Source organism: Puntigrus tetrazona, chromosome 14, assembly GCF_018831695.1.
Source record: "Puntigrus tetrazona isolate hp1 chromosome 14, ASM1883169v1, whole genome shotgun sequence".
In the NCBI taxonomy this organism is placed as follows: domain Eukaryota; kingdom Metazoa; phylum Chordata; class Actinopteri; order Cypriniformes; family Cyprinidae; genus Puntigrus; species Puntigrus tetrazona.
In genome coordinates, this window is record NC_056712.1 from 18,160,636 (window position 1) to 18,182,004 (window position 21,369).

Below are 21,369 nucleotides of genomic sequence, written 5' to 3' on the forward strand. Positions count from 1 at the left end.
CTGCATAGCTCCAAAACCATGTGAGGAGGGGAGGGAAAAAAAGAAGAAGAAGAAGACATGAAATGGCCGCAGCAAACGCAACAAAGCTCTGTAGTTTGAGGGCGAACGCATATTTGGGAGATTAGTCACCGTGAGCTAAACGAGAGGACCTCGTGCTTTTGATAAAGCGAGTTACCCAGCGATGCTGGAGTAGTCCTGAAAAATATCTCCATGGTTCAATACTAGGATATGTGGGAACGGGTGTTTCCTGGTGAGTGGCTCATAGGTGTGTCTGCCTGTATGAACTAGTGTGAATAACAGCAGTCAGGGTTGGTGTGTCAGGGTGAGTCATCCCGTATGACTACAATGCACGCAGCGCTGTACCGAGAAGCGAAGGAAGGGAAAAGAACAAGGAGGGGCAGAGAGGATGAATTTATTGGGTGTGTCCCAGGATCAACTCTGGAGGATAAGAGGAACCACTTTATTTGAAGTTTAAAGAAAACAGCGCAGAACAAAGTCATCTTAATTGCGCACCCTCGCTTGTGTTTTTACTTGTAAATCAGAGAACGGCTAGTTTTAGTGCAGGGAGCACGCATACGCTCGAATATAAAGCCTGAAAGCTTTCGTTGATGCTCGCCACAGCACCACGATGGCCACAAATCGTAATCCTGCCTGGCCAAGCTATGAAAGTTGCGTTGTTATTAAATATTTGTCAATTGATCAGTTGATGGGTAGTTTTGGTTCCTCAAATGCAGATGTTAGAACTAGTCTGAAAAACGTGGTTCGAAGATACAGTGAATTTAATGTGTAATGAAAAGGGGATTTTATGGTAGTGTTTTATGTCATACATTTGAAGGAAACAATTTAGTAGTAATAATGAAAAAAATTTTTCAGTATCTGCATTTGTTAATAAATTGCAAATATTTTTAATTTATTGAATTTATTTATTTAATTAAATAATATTTAATTTTTAAGTGTCTTTTTAATTATATATTTGTTCTAAATATTAAATTTACCTGTGTATATTTTTCCTGTTTTTATACAGACTTATTTCAATAAATTTAAAAAATAACTTCCATTGTAATTCATTTCAGATATTTACAATATATACTTTTCTGCAGTTGGTTTGATCTTAAAATACCGGTATTTACAATAATTTGAATTCATTGCATTTTCTAAAAGCATCTGCAATTTTTAGGTAACTCCAGATATTTAAAATGTGTTTTAAAAAAGGTGTTTAAAAAATCTGCAATTAATTGAAATAATTGTAAAAAAAAAAAAAAAAAAAAACACACACATTTTTAATATTACATGCATATATTTAAAACAAAATTTTGAATTTTGTACTTTTTTTTTTTATTTTAAAATATATATTTTATATTTTTGTGACATTTTTAGCTTTTATTAATGTCCTTTTCACACATGCAATATACAATATAAAGACTATAAAGACACACACACACACACACACACACATATATATATATATATATATATATATATATATATATATATATATATATATATATATATATATATATATAAACAATTAACTCCTCCTAAAATAATCTGCATGTACTACTTCCCTTTTAGCAGACAGGTGTGCATATTAATTTAGATACTGTTTAGCTTCACACACAATTGGTGCCAGGTGTTTTTCAGCACTGCTGAGGCATAACAGACTTATTGGTTATTGTAGAGTACACCACAAAACAAAGACCAAGTTTTGAGTTTTCAATAGGTTCATCCTGTTCTTTGTGGGAGGGCTTGGTGCACAGCAAGGGCGTGGGCTACCCGTTTATGTAGGTTACTTCTGTAGACAACAATTATTATTATTACATTTGCCACATCAGTTAGTATGGATGAGGATGAGAGCATTTTACTTGAGTACAGAAGTTCTGCCGCGGCATTTATGCGATAAGGCCGATAAGTTTTTGTTTTTGTATTTACTTTCGTGCAATACTAGAAACTCTCTTAAGCAAAAAAACCCCAAAAAAACTAGCCCCATCCCCCATTCGAATGGTTTTGATCACTGCAGTCTCCATAGTCACATTTTTTGTGTTTTCATGGAGTTCCCCTCTTTGAGATCCAGTACTAATGTTCTAGCACAAACGTAGGGGAGGAACATCATGAGATACAGGCTGAATTGTGGTTTCCCCTGCAGGTCGTGAGTCATAAACACGAGGGAGGGACAAACTGAAAAGGACTATTCTGGGATGGCTGCCGTGGCAACATAATAAGCAAAGGGGGAAGGTTATTGCAGTGATGTTTCCATGGCGATCCCCTGTGTGTATATAAATATGGCATGTCAAAACGTTTGAAAAGTAGTAACATGTTGCGTTGCTGTGCAGTCTGCAGAGTCGTAATGTGACGTAAGCGCCGACGAAAAAGTTTCATTTCTGCCAAAACCTTTTTTTCGTGAAGGTTTGCGTTTTTAAGAAGCGCGCCGTACATTCACACCTCCAGCCGCACGGCCCAAAATACACAGATTGCAAAAGAGCTTCAAAGCTGCTCCGGCTAGAATTCACGCATCTATCGATCTAGAGTTTCATTTCCTTCTAATATCCGAATTAAACAACAAATACACGCTCTTAGAAACACAGTAAGTCCACAGTAAGGCTGTGCAAGGCTATAAAGTTTTAACAACCTTCATTTCTCTTTGTTTTATATAATAATTCGCAGGCAGAAATGATCCACGGCAGCGCTGTTTCTGTTCACTTCGCCGTATACCATTTTTTCTCGTTTTTAGAAGCAATAAGCAACCTATGATCATTACATTCCTCTCATAGTTGTGAAGCGTTTCGACACCGCAGTCTTCCACGGGTGAGTTTCAAAACTCATGCACAAGTTAATACAGGAATGACAAGAAGGCTTTTACCAGCAGAACAATGTGTACAGTAACAGTACGTCTTATAACAAAAGCCTTGTAATTGAGATGATTGAGAAATAAACCAGCAGAGTACAGAATGGTTTACTTTTACGCACTCTCTGAAAAAAAGGTCGAGTGGGACCCTTTTGAAAAGTACTAATATACACACTTTCATATGAACTTTCAAAGACCTTATATGTATCATTCTGAGGTAAATAAGGTACAAAGATGTACTTTTACCTCGTTTAGCCAGTGCTTGCACTTTTTTGTGTGTGTGTATAATAAGATTTAATACTTACAGATTGCATTTTGCCTTACAATTATTCGTATTACATTTACAAGAATTTTCAGTTAACACCGTTTTCACTTTTAGTGAAGTACAGTAGAAAAAATGTACAGAAATAGGCAAATGCAATCAACTTATCTGTATGTGACTGCACTGCAAAAAGTTACAAAGTAACCGTCGTGCAAAAGAATATTTGTTAACATAAAAAACAAACCAGCATTATTATTAGCTCATACATTTTCAACTAAAGGGCATGACCTTACACGCTGATATATGTTCAAAATGATCAAAATATAAACAACAGTAAAAACATGCTGGATAACATATTGTGTTAATATAGTATTTATTATTAAGGATTTGCCACCTTTAACATATTTATTAAATAATAACAATATATGTTAATTATATGTTATATTCAGGAATATCGTACATAATATAAAGATTTACACGTAACAGAATAAGGCATATAATTGTGCATATAAATATATATATAAATATATATGTCCATATATATACTGTTTATATATATACATATATATATATATATATATATATATATATATATATATATATATATACATATATATATATATATACATATATACATATATATATATATATATATATACATATATATATATATATATATATATATATATATATATATATATATATATATATATATATATATATATATATATATATATATATATATATATATATATATATATATATACATATATATACACATATATACATATATATATATACACACACATGTATATATGTATATATATATATATAATGTATATACATATATATATATATATATATATATATATATATATATATATATATATATATATATATATATATATATATATATATATATATGTATATATATGTTACCTTACAATACAGGTTTGCCATAACATAATGAATTCCTGCTTGCACACAGGAATTTGTGTGGTTTTACGGTTATTGCCACTTTAAACCAGCTAAACACAAACACGTTTAACCTAGTCAGTCAGAAAATGTACACAGCATATTGTAGACGGATGGTACACACATCAAAGGTGTGAGAACCACAGGTTTCTCTGAGGTCCGTGTTATTTCACCTATGAAATGCCTGATATGCCGCGCGCCTGTAAATGAGAGTGTGCCGCAGACAACAGCCCCGACACTAATCAGACTCAGACTCTACTGCAGCTATATAACATTTTAACATGTATAAAGGCCGCTATATAATAACTATACATCTGTATAGGCAGCACTATAATACATCAACACCCTAACCTATATAGTATTTTATGAACTTAGGTGCTCATCATTTTACACACCCCTTGCATAATTTGTAAGATCCTTAGCATTTTTTAAATTCCACTTTGATTTAGCAATGCACTGAAGAAGCTGCACAACAGACGTTAAGCATATTCCACGAGACAAAATATTAACTTGACACACGTTTGAGATGTTCTGATTCTTGATTCCCTCTGAGCGGCAGCGCTGTATATCTCAAGATCATCGAAGCCACGAAAAGGAAAAAAAATTCCACATGCAGAACATACCAGCAAACCAAAGAAATCTCGGGACTATGACAAAGCACACAAACAGTCACTGCATGGCAACACACAAAACTGAGAGTCAAGGCGGTGTAAGCAAACTCAATTTTTGTTTTGCGGAATGTAAAAACATTACAGATTATTTAAACATTTTTAATGGTTTACCCTTCTGAGATGTGTGACATTCACAGTGACATTTTGGTCAAATCCAACTGAAATTTAAAAATTAAAAAAAAGAATATTTTAAGGGTTTTAAAAAAAATAAATGTCACAATGTAAAACCACACCGAGATTTTTGCATTTATGATAGGCCAGAGTTTCATGTTATCTGTATTTGTATGGTAACTAACATCCAAAAAAAACATGGTTAGTGCACTTTTAGTATAATAAAGCCATTGTTAATTTTCTTGGGATTTGAATCTGTGTATGCTTTCTATATTTATTTATTTTTGTCTTTTAACTGTACGGCCTTAATGGACTTGCGATATATGCTTCAAAGTGGCGAACTGAATCAAGTTTCACGAACCTGCTCCGAAGTTCCAATCTGAATCGAGGGACTCGCTCGGTTTTATCGGTTTTGATTTAAACCAAACGATTCGCAATCGATCCGCACACAATACATGCAACGAAGTTCCGACCAGAATCGAATTATTGAGAATGAAATTATGCTTGATGTGCGCCCTGAAGTTCAAATCCTGATTGAAACGATTTGTGAATCGTCATTTCAGATTGGGACTCGCGTGTATCGACATTTCATGAAATGATTTGAGAACCTGCACCCAAGTTTTGATATAAATCAAAAGACTGCAAACTCGTTTTGAAGTTCCAATCTGAATCAAATGCCTGAGTCTAAAGTACCAGAATCAATCAAACGATTGGCAATGCATGTTCCCGAATCAATTCACAATACATGTTTCGACTGATTTTATAACGCAATGGTTTGACTGATTCGAAATTTAAAAAAATATCCATTTCACCCATCACTAAATACTTTTTAAAATCGTTACAAATTCAAAAATGAAAGGCTCTTCTAATGTGTTTTTTTGCTAGCGAATCAAGTTTCAGTGTGAATCAGAGCGGTTCAAGTGTAAGTTACTGGCTTAACTGATTCGTTTTGTTCACACGGCAGCGTCAGTACCATTCGCTTAGCTCACTAACTAAAATACGCAGAAAAGTATATTTACAAAAATTATATCCATATTTCCAGCTTTCCACAACATCCAAGCATCTAGTCAGCTCATACCATTGTTACCATCTGTGATTTATTTATTAGTATATATTTATTTTAATAAATATTCAAGAACTTATCTTTGCATCTGATTTATAAAGTCTATATAAAGTCTATATATAGTCTATCTGGTCTATATAAAGCGATAGTCAGAGTAAAATGAGCAAATGGGAAAAACTGATGAACACAAACAGTCAGAACCTCTTGAATACAAATATACTCTCATTAAAAAAAAAAAGTGATGCAAAAAAAACATATCCATAATTCTTGGTTTTAGGCTTTTGGATGTTTATTTAAAGCATTCAAAATGACTATGAAATATTTTGCTGGGACTTCACCCCATGACGTGTCTGAATTATGACAAAACTACAAAGTGGATTTATTGTGTAATCCTTATATAATTCTTTAGAAAACAATTGCACTAAATTGTCAGGTACAGTAACTGAGCACTTAAACATAGCATGCATGCATGAAATAATACTTTGCTGTGATTTACATTTGTCCCGAAATAAACAGTGTCAAATCCACCGGGAAAACAACAGTTCCAGCCTCAGCCTTCCGCATCAAACACAAACGATGAAAGAATAGACTGTTGCGTGACATTTCTGAGCATTGTAGTGGAGCTCTGTATGAACCCAATGTCTTTGCTCCACCTCCCCCAATGGTAATCTGAGCCTGCAGAGTTATGTATGGGGTCTCATGTCCAAAAATGCAGGGGCTGTCTGTTTTCGCTCTCCCTTCTGATTTGTGCCATGCCTCGCATGAAAATCGCACGGTTACTTTCTCAACCAACACGTCGAGAGACGCCGATTGACTTGAATTTAAAACTCCCCGAAAAGGGATGCAAGAAGTTCAAATCGTCCGACGTTGTGCTGATGAACCTTTGTTGTGGTTCCCAGTGATTGACAGCAGCATTCGCATTCCTGCCTTTGGCATTCTGACCTTTAACCCCCGGCACTGGAATGCCAAAAATTCCTCCTGCATGTGTGCAGAGGGGAAAACAAAAATACGCAAGCCAGAATTAAAACTCACGTATACCTGTCATACAATAAGAAACGCCTTAACGTAACCACATTTAAAGCAGAACATGCATTTTGCAACCAAAGTGCAAGAGCATAGTTAATGTAACTTCTGCGCCGAGTTCTGGTGAGCCTGGTTGCGTGGTTATTTTTTCCTGGCGGAGGAGCTTGGTGACTGACTCCAGGGGAAAATTCCCGTATCAGCACAATGCAGCACAAACCACTTTCACAGCCTGGTTTCTATTCTCATGTTCCTCATCTTAAATTGAGGTTTCATTACTGACTCACTGTCACCATGGCACCACGTTTGTATATAAAGGTAACGCGTTTGTGACGACGCTTTCGACGTTACCACTGAGACGCATGTTCGAAAACTCGAGTGTTTCTCGGTCTGCTTTCCTAACCGCTGCTAGACCTCACTCTTTCCAGATGTGTGAAACAGAGGCATACCAGGCTTTTTTTCTTGATGTACAATACAGACCTCGGGTGCCTCTTGGTTTCTATAACAATCTGTCACATGCACTTGGTGTAGCCTAATAAAATCAATCCGGAAGGAGTCGTGAGATGGGAGCTAAGGGAAGAGCCGGGGAGGGAGTACGAGCACTGGGGAACTTCAGGGGGAGCTGGCAGAACTAGTGTAGTGCTGCTGTTGGCATTACAGCACGTATTGTTCTTCAATCTGGTTTAGTTTGACCCTTCAAACCCCAGAGTCTCTCAACCAATACAAAGGAAGAGGAGGTTTTCTGGCAAACATTCCAGTTCCACACTCTCACGTTCCTGTGCGTTTCCTAACACGGATCGCATTTTCACTCATTTGACTCATAACGTACCGTCATGGAGACAGAACGTATCTAAAGTAACGTATATACATATCGAACTAGGAGATCGTAGTGAAAAAGAATGTCCTTTTTAGATTAATACTTCTATCCAGCAAAGATGCATTAAATTACTGAAGTGATATTGTAATGTTGCAAAAGGTTTGACAAAATAAAGTTGAATTACGTCCATAAAAATATTAAGAAGCACAGTTAACAAATAAAATAAAGAGCATTTTAATTAAGGTTAATAAATGCTTAATAATAAAAAAAAAAAAGTTAAACCTTGTTACCCATAAAGTTGTTTTTTTTTTTATCTTCATCTGTTTTATCTGCATTCATTGCAGTGTGTTGTGTTTCACAAATGTGTAGGATGCTACATATGAGCCTTAAAACTAAAAACATGCAGTCACGGGAGTTGTAAAATCAGCCATCCATCACGCGATACTAAAAGCACAGCTTTTATCGAAGAACATGGGGGTGAAATCAATGCCTGCACTCTTCAGAGGCATGCAAGTGAATCGGCGATCAGTGTGTGACAGCGTCCTGCTAACACACTCACAAGGTTAAGTGAGGGCAGCACATTCAGCTGAGCCGGAGCCGAGGCCACACCCTGTGACTGAGAGCGCTCTCCATTGAGTGAGGAGGAATTTTATCAGTGCAGCTCTTTAGCACTAAAACCATCACATCTTTTGTACTCCGAGTAGACCTACTTGCCGAAATATTTACTTAACCGCAATCAATCATCCGCAGTTATGATTAAGTTGCTCCCCCATGTGTGTTCAATGTACTTACAGCAAAGTTTAGGCCACGTTATTTACCTCTCCCACACAGATCAAGTTTGTACTTTTTTTTTAAAATATAAAATAACAGGATTAGTAACCAGTTGCAAGCATATGAAATCAATGAAGCATTAAAATAAAAAAGGATAAGTTACCAGTTACGCCCGTGGACAAGGTGTGGCTTTTTTCTCTTTTTTTTTTCCTCTCTCCTCTCTGAAGTTTATACAGTCTTACCTCAGGTGTGTCAACCAACATGACATCCCAGCATACGCCTATGCCAACAGAAGTGTGTGCTTGAACATTAGCAAAGGAGTAAGTTCTCATCCTGTCACAGGAAAAAGAAAAACGGCGATACCAATGGTGCGTAAGAACGGAGACATGTTTGAACAGCTTATGGTCGCAATCATTTTTCTTAGTTACAGCAATTTCGCAACTTAAAGCCTAGCCTGTGGCAATAGATGCTCGCAAATAAAGATCCGTGCTAAAGAGTGAAATTTTATATGTCCTGAAGACTTTAATGCACTGTATTGTACTCTTCTGTGCTAGTCAAGTACTTGTTTAACGGAAATACTCTATATACAACAAATCGTAAGCTTGTAATTCAGTTTGCCCATATGATACACTGTATATAAAAATAAAATAGTTTGCATGCATGTTTAAAAAAAAAAAAAATAAAAAGTTGCCCATTTAAACTATCCGCAGACTTGGTTAGATCCATATTAGGGTATTAAAACATTCATGACCTGAGGCGCCCTCTGGTGGATTTTTTGTTCTCTTCCCCCCCAATCCCCCCCAAAAAAAGCCAAAGTCGAAATATGCAAACATCCCCTTAATTAAATGGCTGAGACGCCATTTTGTTTCCAGACTTTCAATGATTTCCAGATTCGAGGAGAGCATCAATTTCTAAGCTTTCTCAATCGCAGATCCCAGGAGAGCACCACGCACTGTGGAAACACTTTCTGGGAACATTAAAACCAGCGATACCAAATTAAAAGCAATTTTTTTTACTTTCAACCTCGTTCAAAAGCTTGCAAAACTGTACCGTTAACCGCTTATAAAACATTTGTAACAGTTATTGAAGTGCAGCACGGTTAAGCATTTGAGAGTTAAACATCACAATAGTCTCTTATATAAACGCTCGTCACAAATAAAGTGAACACAAGGGATGTTGTTGGAAAAAAAAAAAAAAAAAAAAAAAAAAGTTTTATTTTTTTCTCAACTGAAGTCTTCCGTTCAACCACAGCTCAAAGCCTTTACAGGGGAATCGCAAACAATTTATGTCCATTGATTCTGATGATAAATACTAGTTGCAAGATATTCTCATTTGAAAATCTTGCCCTGGTTGAAAGGTTTGCCTACATGTTTGAATTCACCCTCCCATGCAAAGTACTCCTTCACCATGGTCTTGCACTCCTCACTGTCCACATCCAGCTTGCGCCAAGTGTATGACTCGTAGTCGATCTGCCAATCGTCACTCAGCTGGAAAGAGACAAGCAGGGAAAAAAGAGACATTATTGCAAAGAATTTCTCTTTTAAATCTGAAACAACGGCAGTAGAGAAAGGCTTGAAAGTAACATTTTGTTTGTAGTTGCATGCAGAACAAAACGGATTCGCACTGTCGACTTAACCAAAACAAGCCTACCAACCATATCAAAATATACACCGTTCACCAGTTTTCAGAAATGCTAATATGTATGTGACGCAACTGCACAAGGCTGAATGCAGCACATTTGCAAACGAACAGGAAACAAAAAGCTATCAATAAGTCTAATTACACCAAACCTTCATGTTTTCACATTTCTTATAACAGTAAATCGACTAGTTTTGCTTCAGCATCTATTTCTCACAATCAAACGTCAAGAGTGCTGTCTGGCAACCAAACAATCCTAATGTTAAATCACTTTAGTAATACATGTCCTTCATTTAAAAATATACAAACAAAAATAAGGATGACAACAGGTTCGGCCTACTTGGGCAAGCTTCTACCTGGTTTTTACGTCTAGATTAAAATGTTGAAGACTTTGGAAATTCGGGTTGTTTACTCCTGAAAGCCTGCTGCATTTGTTGTAGCTTTCAGTTCGATCACTACAGCTGTGTTGAGATGGAAAAATTGTTTGGTTATTGGTCACATCTGGCTAAAACTCCATGTTCCTCTTACTCTGTGCTTCGCCCAAATATGATGCAAGGCTTTGGAGTCGAGCTTTCAACATGTGCCTTGGAATAAAAGCTAATCTGGCAGGCGGTTTTAAAAACCTAAACTAGTCAATGTTATGCATTACATAAAAAAATAAATCGCTGCAAATTAAATTAACTTGTTGCAAAAACTATAAAATAACAGGTTTCAATTATGAATGTTGAAGCTCTAATGTGAAGGGGGTTACGCAATCCAAAAATGAAAATTGGCAATAAAAATCGCTTTTACAGGTTTGGAAAGACCCCACGTCTTTGCAAACCTGTAAAAGCTTTGTTTTCGGAACACAATTTAACATTTTAGATGAAAACTGTGAGGCTTATAACAGTCATGTAGTATAGAACATCATCGGAACACTCCATCTGCCAAAGAGTCAATCAATTTTGAATTTTATAAAAGCAACGACCACTTTGTATACAGAAATAAATTCAAATAATGACTTTTCAATTATTCAATTATTATAAAAATCACTTTGTATACAGAAATAAATTCAAATAATGACTTTTCAATTATTCTTAGAAAAAAAAAAAAAAAAAAAAAAAAAAAAAAAAAAAAAAAATCACAAGCCTCCTGGTTTTCACCAGATACAAAACCACTTCCAGAAGTGTCAAATCTTGCAAAACTCAAGCTCAGGTGTCAAGGCTTGTTTTTCAGCCGCAGTATCGAATGGTGGCTTAAAATTCAATGACGTTTACGTCAGTAAATTAACATTTGCTTTGCTGATGAGGTCCCACTGACACTACAATAACTGGCAACCATAATTGTTGCAATCCCATATCTTACATACGCATTTTAGATTGTCAAATCTGCCTATAAAACATACAAGACAAAAAAAGAAAGCTGGCTTATGGATGCATGTGCAGCACTCACAGGAAATGCAAGATCCTGGCCTCTGAAGACCCAGACACCAGAGATGCAGCTGTCATTGTTTGCGCCAAAAAGGATGACACTGGCAAAGGCATTTTTACGCAGTTTGTCGAGTCGCTGAAACATTCCTGAGAGAGGGGAAAAAACAAAAACAAGAGTGTACTTGTACATACTGTGGAAAAACTATGCAATGTTACAGTATTGCGCAAGCAGAACATGCTGAATCGGAAAGAAACTCAGAACAAGTAAAAACCATTCATGTCATTTTGTGTAGAGAAATACAAACAAAACTAAATCAAGAAGTCAATGTGACCTGACCGTACCGGTGATAAGATTACAGCTCATGAAGGACATGGTCAGCTCTTCAGGGAAGCGGTACTCAGCATACCAGATTGAGAAGCCCTCACGATCAAAGTGATCCCAGAAGTAAGGCAACGCCACTGTCAGGGTGTCCTCATTGGAGTATTTTCTCTTGAACTCATCCATGACAAAAGAACTAGTGACAAAAGGACGAATGCATGCTGATTAAACTGTAAACTCAAATAACTAACTCTAAAGGAGGTGTATCAAGTACCTTTTTGGAAGGAGAGCAAATGGGTCCTTGGTTTTTGGCTCAGAAGCCAAGGCAGCCTCGCATTCATCCATCTCCTCCTCAGCAGGGGCGGCTTTCTTTTCCTCCTTTTTCTTCTCTTTTTTCTCCTGCTGCTGTTGCTGCTGCTTGCCTCCTTCCTTGCCACTCTTCTCTTTCTTGGCAGGAGCCTCCTTCTTCGGCTGCATCTCTGCAAACTTCTTAGCTAGAGAAATGATTTTAAAATTAAAGCACATATACACTCAATATTGCAAAGATATTAAAAAGCCCAAAAGCTGCTACACTATTATTTATGCTTCTATAAGACATTAGATCTTCATTATGCAAGTTTATACCTTCTCTGAAAAATCCACTCAACCAGATTTGTATGCACACTTCAACAAAAATAGTATCAGTTTTGTGCATTCAGTTATTTATGAGGAAGCTGGGGTGTGTAGAGCTTCAGGTTAATTTTCCTTGAGGTTTTACTGGCTTAAATAGTCACAGCATTATCTTTGTTATGTGAGAAAAAGCCCTCAGGGAAAACATGACAAATTGTTGCATTAGAAATACTAATAAAATAACCCACATGAAGCTTACCCAAAACATAAGAGGCTGTACTTTATAAAAATTTCTGGTAAATGGAAAAACTTCAGCAAAATATTGTAAATGCATTTCTAAGTTGCTTTTAGAATGTACAATGTTGTATAATTTTATTGAGTTTATCAATTTTACTAAGCCTAAAGAATATTCTACAGTGATTTATAACCCGTTTAGGGCTTGATGACCCTGCTGATAAACCTAAAATTAGACTGATTTTCTGCACTTCACTTCAAGCTGAAATGCATAAAACTACACAGCATGGACATTTGAGAAACATACCATCAAACTGAGCCATTTTCTCACAGAGCTTGACCTCGCCCAAAACAGTCTTAAACTGAGGTTGGTTGACACACGTCAAAAACCAGCGAGTGACGTTGGGGTAGGGCTGACGGAAAGCAGGCTCAAGAACCTAGAAGGTGAAAAAGACAACGTGAAACAAAACCTGTACAGATTACACACACAAATGAGTCAAGACATACAGCATTAGAACACCACAAAGGTGAATATGGCGATAAATCAATGCAGAATGCGTCGCTATTCGTCTAGAATTGATTGAGCTTAGTTTTGATCCACAGACAGCAAAGAAATTCTTTAGAAACACCTGTACTTTGTTTCCAAATCTTTACACTTGAACCTAAAATAATAAAAATGGTTGAAGCAAATTACAAGTGTGTTCACAGTGATCTGTGTTTACATTACTGCTAAAATCCAACCTCAAAATCGATTGAGGAAACAAGATGAAGCCAGAAAAATCTCAGAATCCATTTTAGCATTGATTTATTGCCCAAGCTCTAGTAAATAACGTAACTTGCATTTATATTAATGATTAAAAGCAGTTTTGATTCGTCGATTACCTTGAAGCTTTAGCAAGCATTTATTGCTTATTAGTCAAAACAATAAACCAATAGGTGACAAACTAATGACATTCAACAAAACAAACCATTAAAACACTATAGCCATTTAAAAAAATAATTTACATTTAAATCTTTGTAATACCACTCTACTAATCGTAAATGGGAAGAAACCAGCGTTGCATAAGCTTAGCCTGTTAAGAGTCTAAACTTGGTTAACCAACTAGAAGTTAGCAAAGGAATAATCACTAATTTTTAGCTTTAAGACTAATCTATAATGTAACAAATCAGAAGAAAACTAGTCTCCATTTTATGCAACCACCTTGTGTGAAAGCACATCCCTAATTAATGCAACCGGCTCAGCTTTTCACGGCACCCTGCAGACTCACCTGTTTGTAGAGCCAGAGCAGGGAGCAGACAACAGTGACGTCAGCCAGACTGACTCTCTCCCCAACCAGGAAAGTGCGAGTGTTTAAGTGCTGATTGAGAACGGCGAGGACGCGCTTGACCTCTTCCTTAGCCTGTTCTGTGGCCTACAAACAAAGAGAGTGCAGACTTAAAGAAAACAATATTCAATTCCTGACATAAAACGTCACACGTATTCAAAGCTAACCTGTTTGTTGAACTGCATGATACCCAAGGTGGGGAAGACCCAGGCGCTAGCTGGAGGGATGATCTCAGAGTCAGCGAAACTGACCCACTGCAGCACCTGGGCGCTGGCCTGGGGAGTGCTGCCACGGAGGGCATCATTGCTCACTGTCAGGAGGAAACAACGGCATTAACTGCATGCAATAAAACGTCTCAGTAGTTCATATCAGAGCATATTTACACTTGCCGCCTTCAGGCATTTCCTCAGATCATGAAAGACCTAGGTCAGGGGGTGTCCAAACTCAGTCCTGGAGGGCCGGTGTCCTGCAGAGTTTAGATTCAACCCTGCTAAAAACACATACTGTGCATGTCTGAAGTACTTGATTAGCTGGATCAGGTGCGTTTAATTAGGGTTGCATCTAAACTCTGCAGGACACCGGCCCTCCAGGACCGAGTTTGGACACCCCTGACCTAGGACCTCATTTAAAATACAACACGCGTTAAAAAGGAAATGCCCCCCGCACTTAAATGCGGCGTTCGATTTTGAAATCAGATGCAACATCTGTTGAACTGGCACATACCAAAAGCAACTCAATTTAGATTTGTTGGATAATTTGTGAAAGCGTAAACGCCGCCCTTTTAACGAACTGCTACACAACGCACAAAGTGACCAAGCACAAACGGGCCCCAAAAAGATTACTTACAGAAGTGAGCAATGGCATTGCTCTCAAACAGACAGAAGCCATCATCACCCTGGTAAGCGGGAACCTAAACGGACACGGACAGCATTAATAAACTCCATCTGCATCCAGAACACGTGCATTAAAAAAAACAGGCAGGAGGACACTGACCTTGCCCAAGGGAAAGTTGCTGAGGAAAGCAGGGGATCGGTTCGTCTGCCCAAAGCTGAAGGCAGGGGGGGTGCTCGAAACCTTCAGACGAGCCCCACTGTACTGGGCAGCGATCTGAGCCTTGAAGGCCCTCCAGTTCTCCGGGTATGTGTAGAGAGTCTGCAGAAACAAAAGGTTGGAGATCGCATTGCTGAAACCGATGCTGCTCGCTCGGACTGTAACACAAACTCAGTGCCAACAGACGCCGTGCCTTCATTACGAGCATTACACAGCACTTTCCCTGAAGAGGACACAGCTGAGAGTCAATTCCCTGCGATAAATTACCTCACACACTACATAGTTTGCATACAGAGAGAGAGAACACTGGCAGAACTAATAACATTAACAGTTGCAGTACACTTATTTGTAAACCATCTGGTGTCGTTAAGCTTTGAATCATTGGTTTCTGTTTTTTTAAAAACCCGAAATTAACTGACATCAACGTTAGACGTCAATAGTTACGTTTTTTTTGTCTTGACGGCCGTACAGCGAGCGCTTCTCAACTCGCTACGCTTTTATAGCGACTAAACACGCGCTATTCGCCTTTACGTATTAAAACGTGAAGTCGCAAATAACACGACGTCCAGCGAACGTTTAAAAGGAGGAGAGGGAACGACGCGCACGGGAAACGTGGCACAAAGGAGCGCAGCGCTCCGCTTCTGTCCGTCATCACTCTAACCACCTTATAAAGGGGTGTGGGGAATATTTACAGCGAAAATAATCATCGCGAAGGCTGTTAAAGACGCTATAAAATAATTCGGCTCGACGAGAGCGCACGAAGATACGAGGATCGGCGCGATTGCGGGGTGATTGCGGATGGAGATGGGCTGTAACAAGGCGTCTAAGGGTTTTCTCCCATCTTACTCACCCCTGCCGCCATCTTCAGGACGAGAGAAAGGAGGAACGGGCCGCGCGTTGCTGACGTATAGGCCAGGCCCGTCGCAGAAATACTACGCAATGAGGGCGTGAAAGTGACGGCTGGACGTGTTTTTTCTTATTTATTCATTTGTTTATTTTATTTGGAAAGTGTCAGATTTCCATCATTTTAATCATTTTCTTTTATATGGTGTAAGTAAAATAAAGTAAGACACGTCAAGCGCCGCTTTTGATTTATTGTCAACATAAATTGAATGTTGTGAAATTAAATAGATGAAAAACACTGAATTGTGCTCATTCTTATCTTGTTTGATAATAAACGTGTTTTTTTTTAATTTAGAGGACATCGACACATCAGACAGATTAATTAAAGGTTATTGTCATTCTGTCTATTTAAAAATAAAAATTAAACCTTTCATTTTATAACCACATGAGAAAGGACTGAAATTAAATGTAAAGTGAAAAAAATAAATACTGTTCTGTCCAGCATCTGTTTTTGTGTTCCACTGAATAAAATTAAATGTCTGCAATATATACATATACATATATGTATATACACACATATGTGTATATACATATATAGATATACATATATATACACACATATGTGTATATCTATATACACGTATATATATACACACTTTGTATTTTTTTATTCGTGTTTAATAAATATGGACACAGATACTTAACAACTCAACTCTGTACAATTTCTATTCAAGTGAAATAAATAGTTTCTCTACTTATATAGAACGTCCCAACAGACAAACTTCCCAAAGCAAAGCAGCCTATGACTTACTTGTTACCTTGATGATTAATGTTTGGATCCATTGGTGAGCAACGAAATACTAAATTTGTCTGTATTCTGTTCCCGTGAAGAAACAAGGCCTGATGATGAGTAAATGAAACCATTCTCCCAATGATGCCATTACTATTACTTTAAATATTTGAGTAGACAGCGAGCCACTGTGTGCATGACATGAAAGCTGCTGCAATAATAATAAAATTGTTTTCAGAGCGGGATACCAATATCAAAATATTTGCAAAGATTAGCAATGCTCCCTGTATACCATGTATTAAACAATTCCTACAAAAGCACCACAGAAAAAGCAATAGCTAAAACAAGAAAACCAGACAGAGACGTTCAAAATTTTGTGAGTGCTGTATTACAAAAGAGAAATAGATACAAGTACAAGTTGGCTGGCATTTACAAAAATATTTAAAAAAAAATGACCTTATATAATAGAGACAAAAAAAACCTCTAAAAAGCAATGTGAGGAATGATACCTTCGTCCTTCTATAACGTGCTTGTGAAAAGCTTTTGCTCACAGGTTCTTTTAATATCTGAAGAGCTCAACCAATCATACTTACCCTTTCTCTGCCGCCTCACTTTAAATTAAACAGTTCAAAGTCTATCCATAACACAGAGCCACTGCTGAGCTACACTCGCTTCCCATTTATCTCGATGCTGTTCCACAATTGAACTGTTGCCATGGGAAAACTATGGATATACTAACATGGGGATAAAAATAACTATAAAAAGAGGGGGGAAAAAAGACAACTTCAAACGAATGGGAAGATAATTACAGTATATACACAAACTATTATGCACCACCACAGCGTCAAGTTTAATATTTCCCATGTTCTTGGCAGGAGAATCAGCTCACGAGACCTAGAAGAGTAAAAATAAAACTTATTTCATTAGACAGCAATTAGATAGTAACAAAGACATATGCATACACACACACACATATAAACACACATATATACACATACTGTACATACATACACACATATACATACAGTACACACACACACACACACACACACACACACACACAAGTACACACACACACACACACACACACACTGCACACACACACATACACTGCACACACTGTACACGCACACTGTACACGCACACTGTACATACACACACACACACACACACACACACACACACACACACACAGTACACACACACAGTACACACACACAGTACACACACACACACACACACTGTACACACGTACACAAGTACACACACGTACACGCACACTGTACACACACACACACACGCACACTGTACACACACACACTGTACACGCACACTACACACACGCACACTGTACACACGCACACTGTACACACACAGTACACACGTACACACACAGTACACACGTACACACACAGTACACACGTACACACACACTGTACACACACACACTGTACACACACACACACACACACACACACTGTACACACACACACACACACACACACACAAACTGTACACACTGTACACACACACACATGTACACACACACACATACACACACATACTGTACACACACACATACTGTACACACACACATATACATACACATACTGTACACACACACACACATGTACATACACACACACATATATTAGACATATATAGAAATACATACCCAGGTAGTCGTCCATGAGAGATCCAATGGCAAACTAATAATAAAAAAATAACAATAATTAAAGATTTTTTTTTTACATTTTCTATTCTATTATTTTGCATATTCAACAAAGTGCCAGGGATTTACAATATCATTCTTATCCACTCGAGTTCCCACAATCTTCAGTCGAATTTCATCATCTTGTTGGATCACAATGTCCTGTTGAAGAAAACAAACTCAAAGCACCTACATTTGCGCAAACGATGTTTGGAAGAATTCTCCCCAATAAAACTCTTCCTAAAGGCGATTCACTGAATCTTACCTCGTCGACTGTCTTATAGCAAGGAGGATTTGAGTTTGGGTCAAACTCCATCTCGGAGGGAATAGACTAGATACAACAGAAACACAGATATAAAAATCACAAACCAAATTTTAAAAAAAAGCCTCTACACAATTTCATATATAAACAACCTACATGACGAGAAATGAAACAAGACATGGGCCCGATTTCTGTAAAGAGTCCAACCTGGGAAAAAGAAAGAGAGGAAAAACATTGCATTGAGGTCTGAACAATCATTTTTACCAAACCCGTTTTAAAGATATTTTTGCAAGCAAGTTCTTTATGCAAGGGCTCTCCAACTAATTAAAAAAGATCAAATGGAGCCGTACTTTGTTAACCTGGGTGACAACAGCATCCACGACTTCTCCCTTAAAGGGACGGAACACGATGGCTTTGTATTTGACGGGATACAGCACAAAACCTCTGCCAGGCTGGATGACACCTGCTCCGATATTATCGATTGTGGTTACAGCAATAACAAATCCATACCTGTCAAACGAGAGATACATCTGAGATTCAAAGTTCCTCATATTTCACTGAAAAAGCCAGATGTCTGACTGTGCGTTGGACTTACTTTCCCGTGCACGTCCCCTCCACCTCAGTGAACAGCTTCTGTTTGACTGTGTTCAACAGATTGGGTCCAAAGTATCGCGGATGCAGGAGAATCTCATGCTCCAAAGAGATCTATTGGAAAAAGCAATCATAAATACAGATTATATTGAGAGCAATTCATGACATTAATGTACTAGGACCTGTTTAATTGACAATTACACTGCTGTAAATTGCGACATATTAAACAAACAAGACAAATATCAACATATTCAGCGATCTCCAAAATGACAAAACTTAACTAGCAGCTGTATTATATCCGACTTGTTCAAAACGTTAGTGAGCGTGCGGGTAACAGTTAGCCGAAAACAAAACAGCATCAGTGAATAAACGACAAGAACATATCAAATTTTACACGTACGATCGAAACAATTACAACTTACGTGATAAAACATCTCTTAAGAGTTTTATCTTCCTTTAATCTTAAAAAGAGGCGAGTATTTAACCGTGCGCGCTCAGACGACGACACTCGCAGCTCAAACCCGGCTACAAAGAGTGTTTCCGGGTCACTTTTCAAATTAAAAGTCACACAATTTCCTAAAAGACATTTTCGCATAAAAAAACGTCCAACTTCGAGTCAAACAAAAGTTCTCGAGCTGTTTTTTTTTATTATTATTAAACAGATATTTATTTTTATTGTTTTGTTAAATATTTATTTTAAGTATTCAAAAAATATTATAACGCCAAATTATGCTATTTTGTAATTTTCTAGCAATAAACACGATTAAAAATAAGTTTAGTGAAATGCCCTTCTGTAACCCTGTGTTCAAGGCCTGTCTTGCTTGTCACTGCTTTAATGAATTTATTTCAGTCCACCATTATTTAATGCTACATTTCATCATCTTACAACTGAATGTAATGATTCAGATAATTAAAATCAGCATATTTTACTACTAAATATTTTTAAACGTTTACATATTAGTTAATTATATCACCCCTAGAAAATAACTGTAATATAGTACAAATATGGTAGTGACCTCTGCTGTATAGCGACATAGTATATTTTATTTAGGCATGTTATTTAAAAAAATAAATAAAACAAACACAGTAATAATCATTCTAATATCATCTTAACATATGGTAGACCTAACTGAATTCCAGTGGTTTTGTTGTTTAAGCCTAGCTGCGATTTTTACTTAAGAATTCGTCTCAAAATGACCACAGAACATGACCACAAGAGGTCACTGCATTTCCAAAGTTACCACTATTGAAGTGACCAAAGTTTTTTTCACTGAGGGGACAGTTTTGTGTCTGGTTTTTATATACACACTTACTTTAAAGACACAGAGCGCAATTTCAGTGCTGCTGAATCCCAAGATGTAAAAATATATATATATATATATATATATATATATATATATATATATATATATATATATATATATATATATATATATATATATATATATATATATATATATATATATATATATATATATATATATATATACATACATATATGCCTATGCTAAGAACAACGCTAAGGAAAAGACTGATATTAATAAACCTAAAATAAAGTATTATCATATACAACTGCATTATTACTTTAATCAGATTCATTTTAACAGTATCTTCCGGCAATGTGACGTGTGGAAGAGGTCCCTCGCACTAAATGTTATGTGACAAAAAAAGCTTATACGTGCGAAAGGTATCCTTCTTTCCAGTTTTGTTGCTGTTTAGCTTTAATTGCGAGTTTTTAAAAGCTTCTTTTCACAAGCAAATAAAAGCAAATGCAGTGGAGTGCTATAGATCAGACTGTCTCACCATTGTTGCCGAGGCAGGTCAGATAGCCGAGGACTAAAGCCATGCATGTTGATGAGCACGGGCAGATGTCCACAAATATCTGAGCACGGTGGATGGGGTCCGTGCACGGTCCGAACCCAACACGGTCCTTGGGGACTTCTTCGTTTTGTCCTCGTCCGCATTCTTGCAGAGAGCCGGCGCTCATCGCGTTAACCTTGATATTATAAAAGGGCCGCAGATGTCCTCGCAGTCACAAGTTCACGGCCTTCGTGTT

At 37.2% G+C, this 21,369-nt stretch overlaps 2 protein-coding genes across 2 annotated transcripts; both read right to left on the reverse strand.

The window, feature by feature from the left end:
• Positions 1 to 9,721: 9,721 nt before the first annotated feature.
• On the reverse strand, positions 9,722 to 16,084 carry eef1g (eukaryotic translation elongation factor 1 gamma). Its single transcript, XM_043257612.1, has 10 exons — positions 15,967 to 16,084; positions 15,060 to 15,218; positions 14,913 to 14,976; positions 14,234 to 14,376; positions 14,010 to 14,153; positions 13,049 to 13,178; positions 12,173 to 12,392; positions 11,922 to 12,094; positions 11,602 to 11,726; positions 9,722 to 10,019 (listed from the first exon to the last, which is right to left on the reverse strand). Exons 1-10 carry the CDS (start codon positions 15,976 to 15,978, stop codon positions 9,861 to 9,863), a joined length of 1,329 nt encoding a protein of 442 aa, XP_043113547.1. The 5' UTR covers positions 15,979 to 16,084; the 3' UTR covers positions 9,722 to 9,860.
• A 1,033-nt stretch (positions 16,085 to 17,117) lies between these two features.
• On the reverse strand, positions 17,118 to 19,856 carry polr2g (RNA polymerase II subunit G). The gene is made up of 8 exons (XM_043256586.1): positions 19,736 to 19,856; positions 19,318 to 19,427; positions 19,073 to 19,232; positions 18,879 to 18,929; positions 18,726 to 18,791; positions 18,551 to 18,622; positions 18,425 to 18,458; positions 17,118 to 17,643 (listed from the first exon to the last, which is right to left on the reverse strand). The coding sequence occupies exons 1-8, from the start codon at positions 19,745 to 19,747 to the stop codon at positions 17,630 to 17,632; spliced, it is 519 nt and encodes a 172-aa protein (XP_043112521.1). The 5' UTR covers positions 19,748 to 19,856; the 3' UTR covers positions 17,118 to 17,629.
• Between the last annotated feature and the right edge of the window lie 1,513 nt (positions 19,857 to 21,369).

Excerpts from the sequence above, each read along its gene's own strand:
- polr2g (XM_043256586.1), bottom strand. Across the intron at positions 18,930-19,072 it reads TTGTCACCCAGGTTAACAAA|GTTGGACTCTTTACAGAAAT; the intron begins GTACGGCTCCAT and ends TCTTTTTCCCAG. Across the intron at positions 18,792-18,878 it reads CTTGTTTCATTTCTCGTCAT|TCTATTCCCTCCGAGATGGA; the intron begins GTAGGTTGTTTA and ends TGTTGTATCTAG.
- eef1g (XM_043257612.1), bottom strand. Across the intron at positions 14,377-14,912 it reads CAATGCCATTGCTCACTTCT|TGAGCAATGATGCCCTCCGT; the intron begins GTAAGTAATCTT and ends TCCTCCTGACAG. Across the intron at positions 12,095-12,172 it reads TTTGCTCTCCTTCCAAAAAG|TTCTTTTGTCATGGATGAGT; the intron begins GTACTTGATACA and ends TTTTGTCACTAG.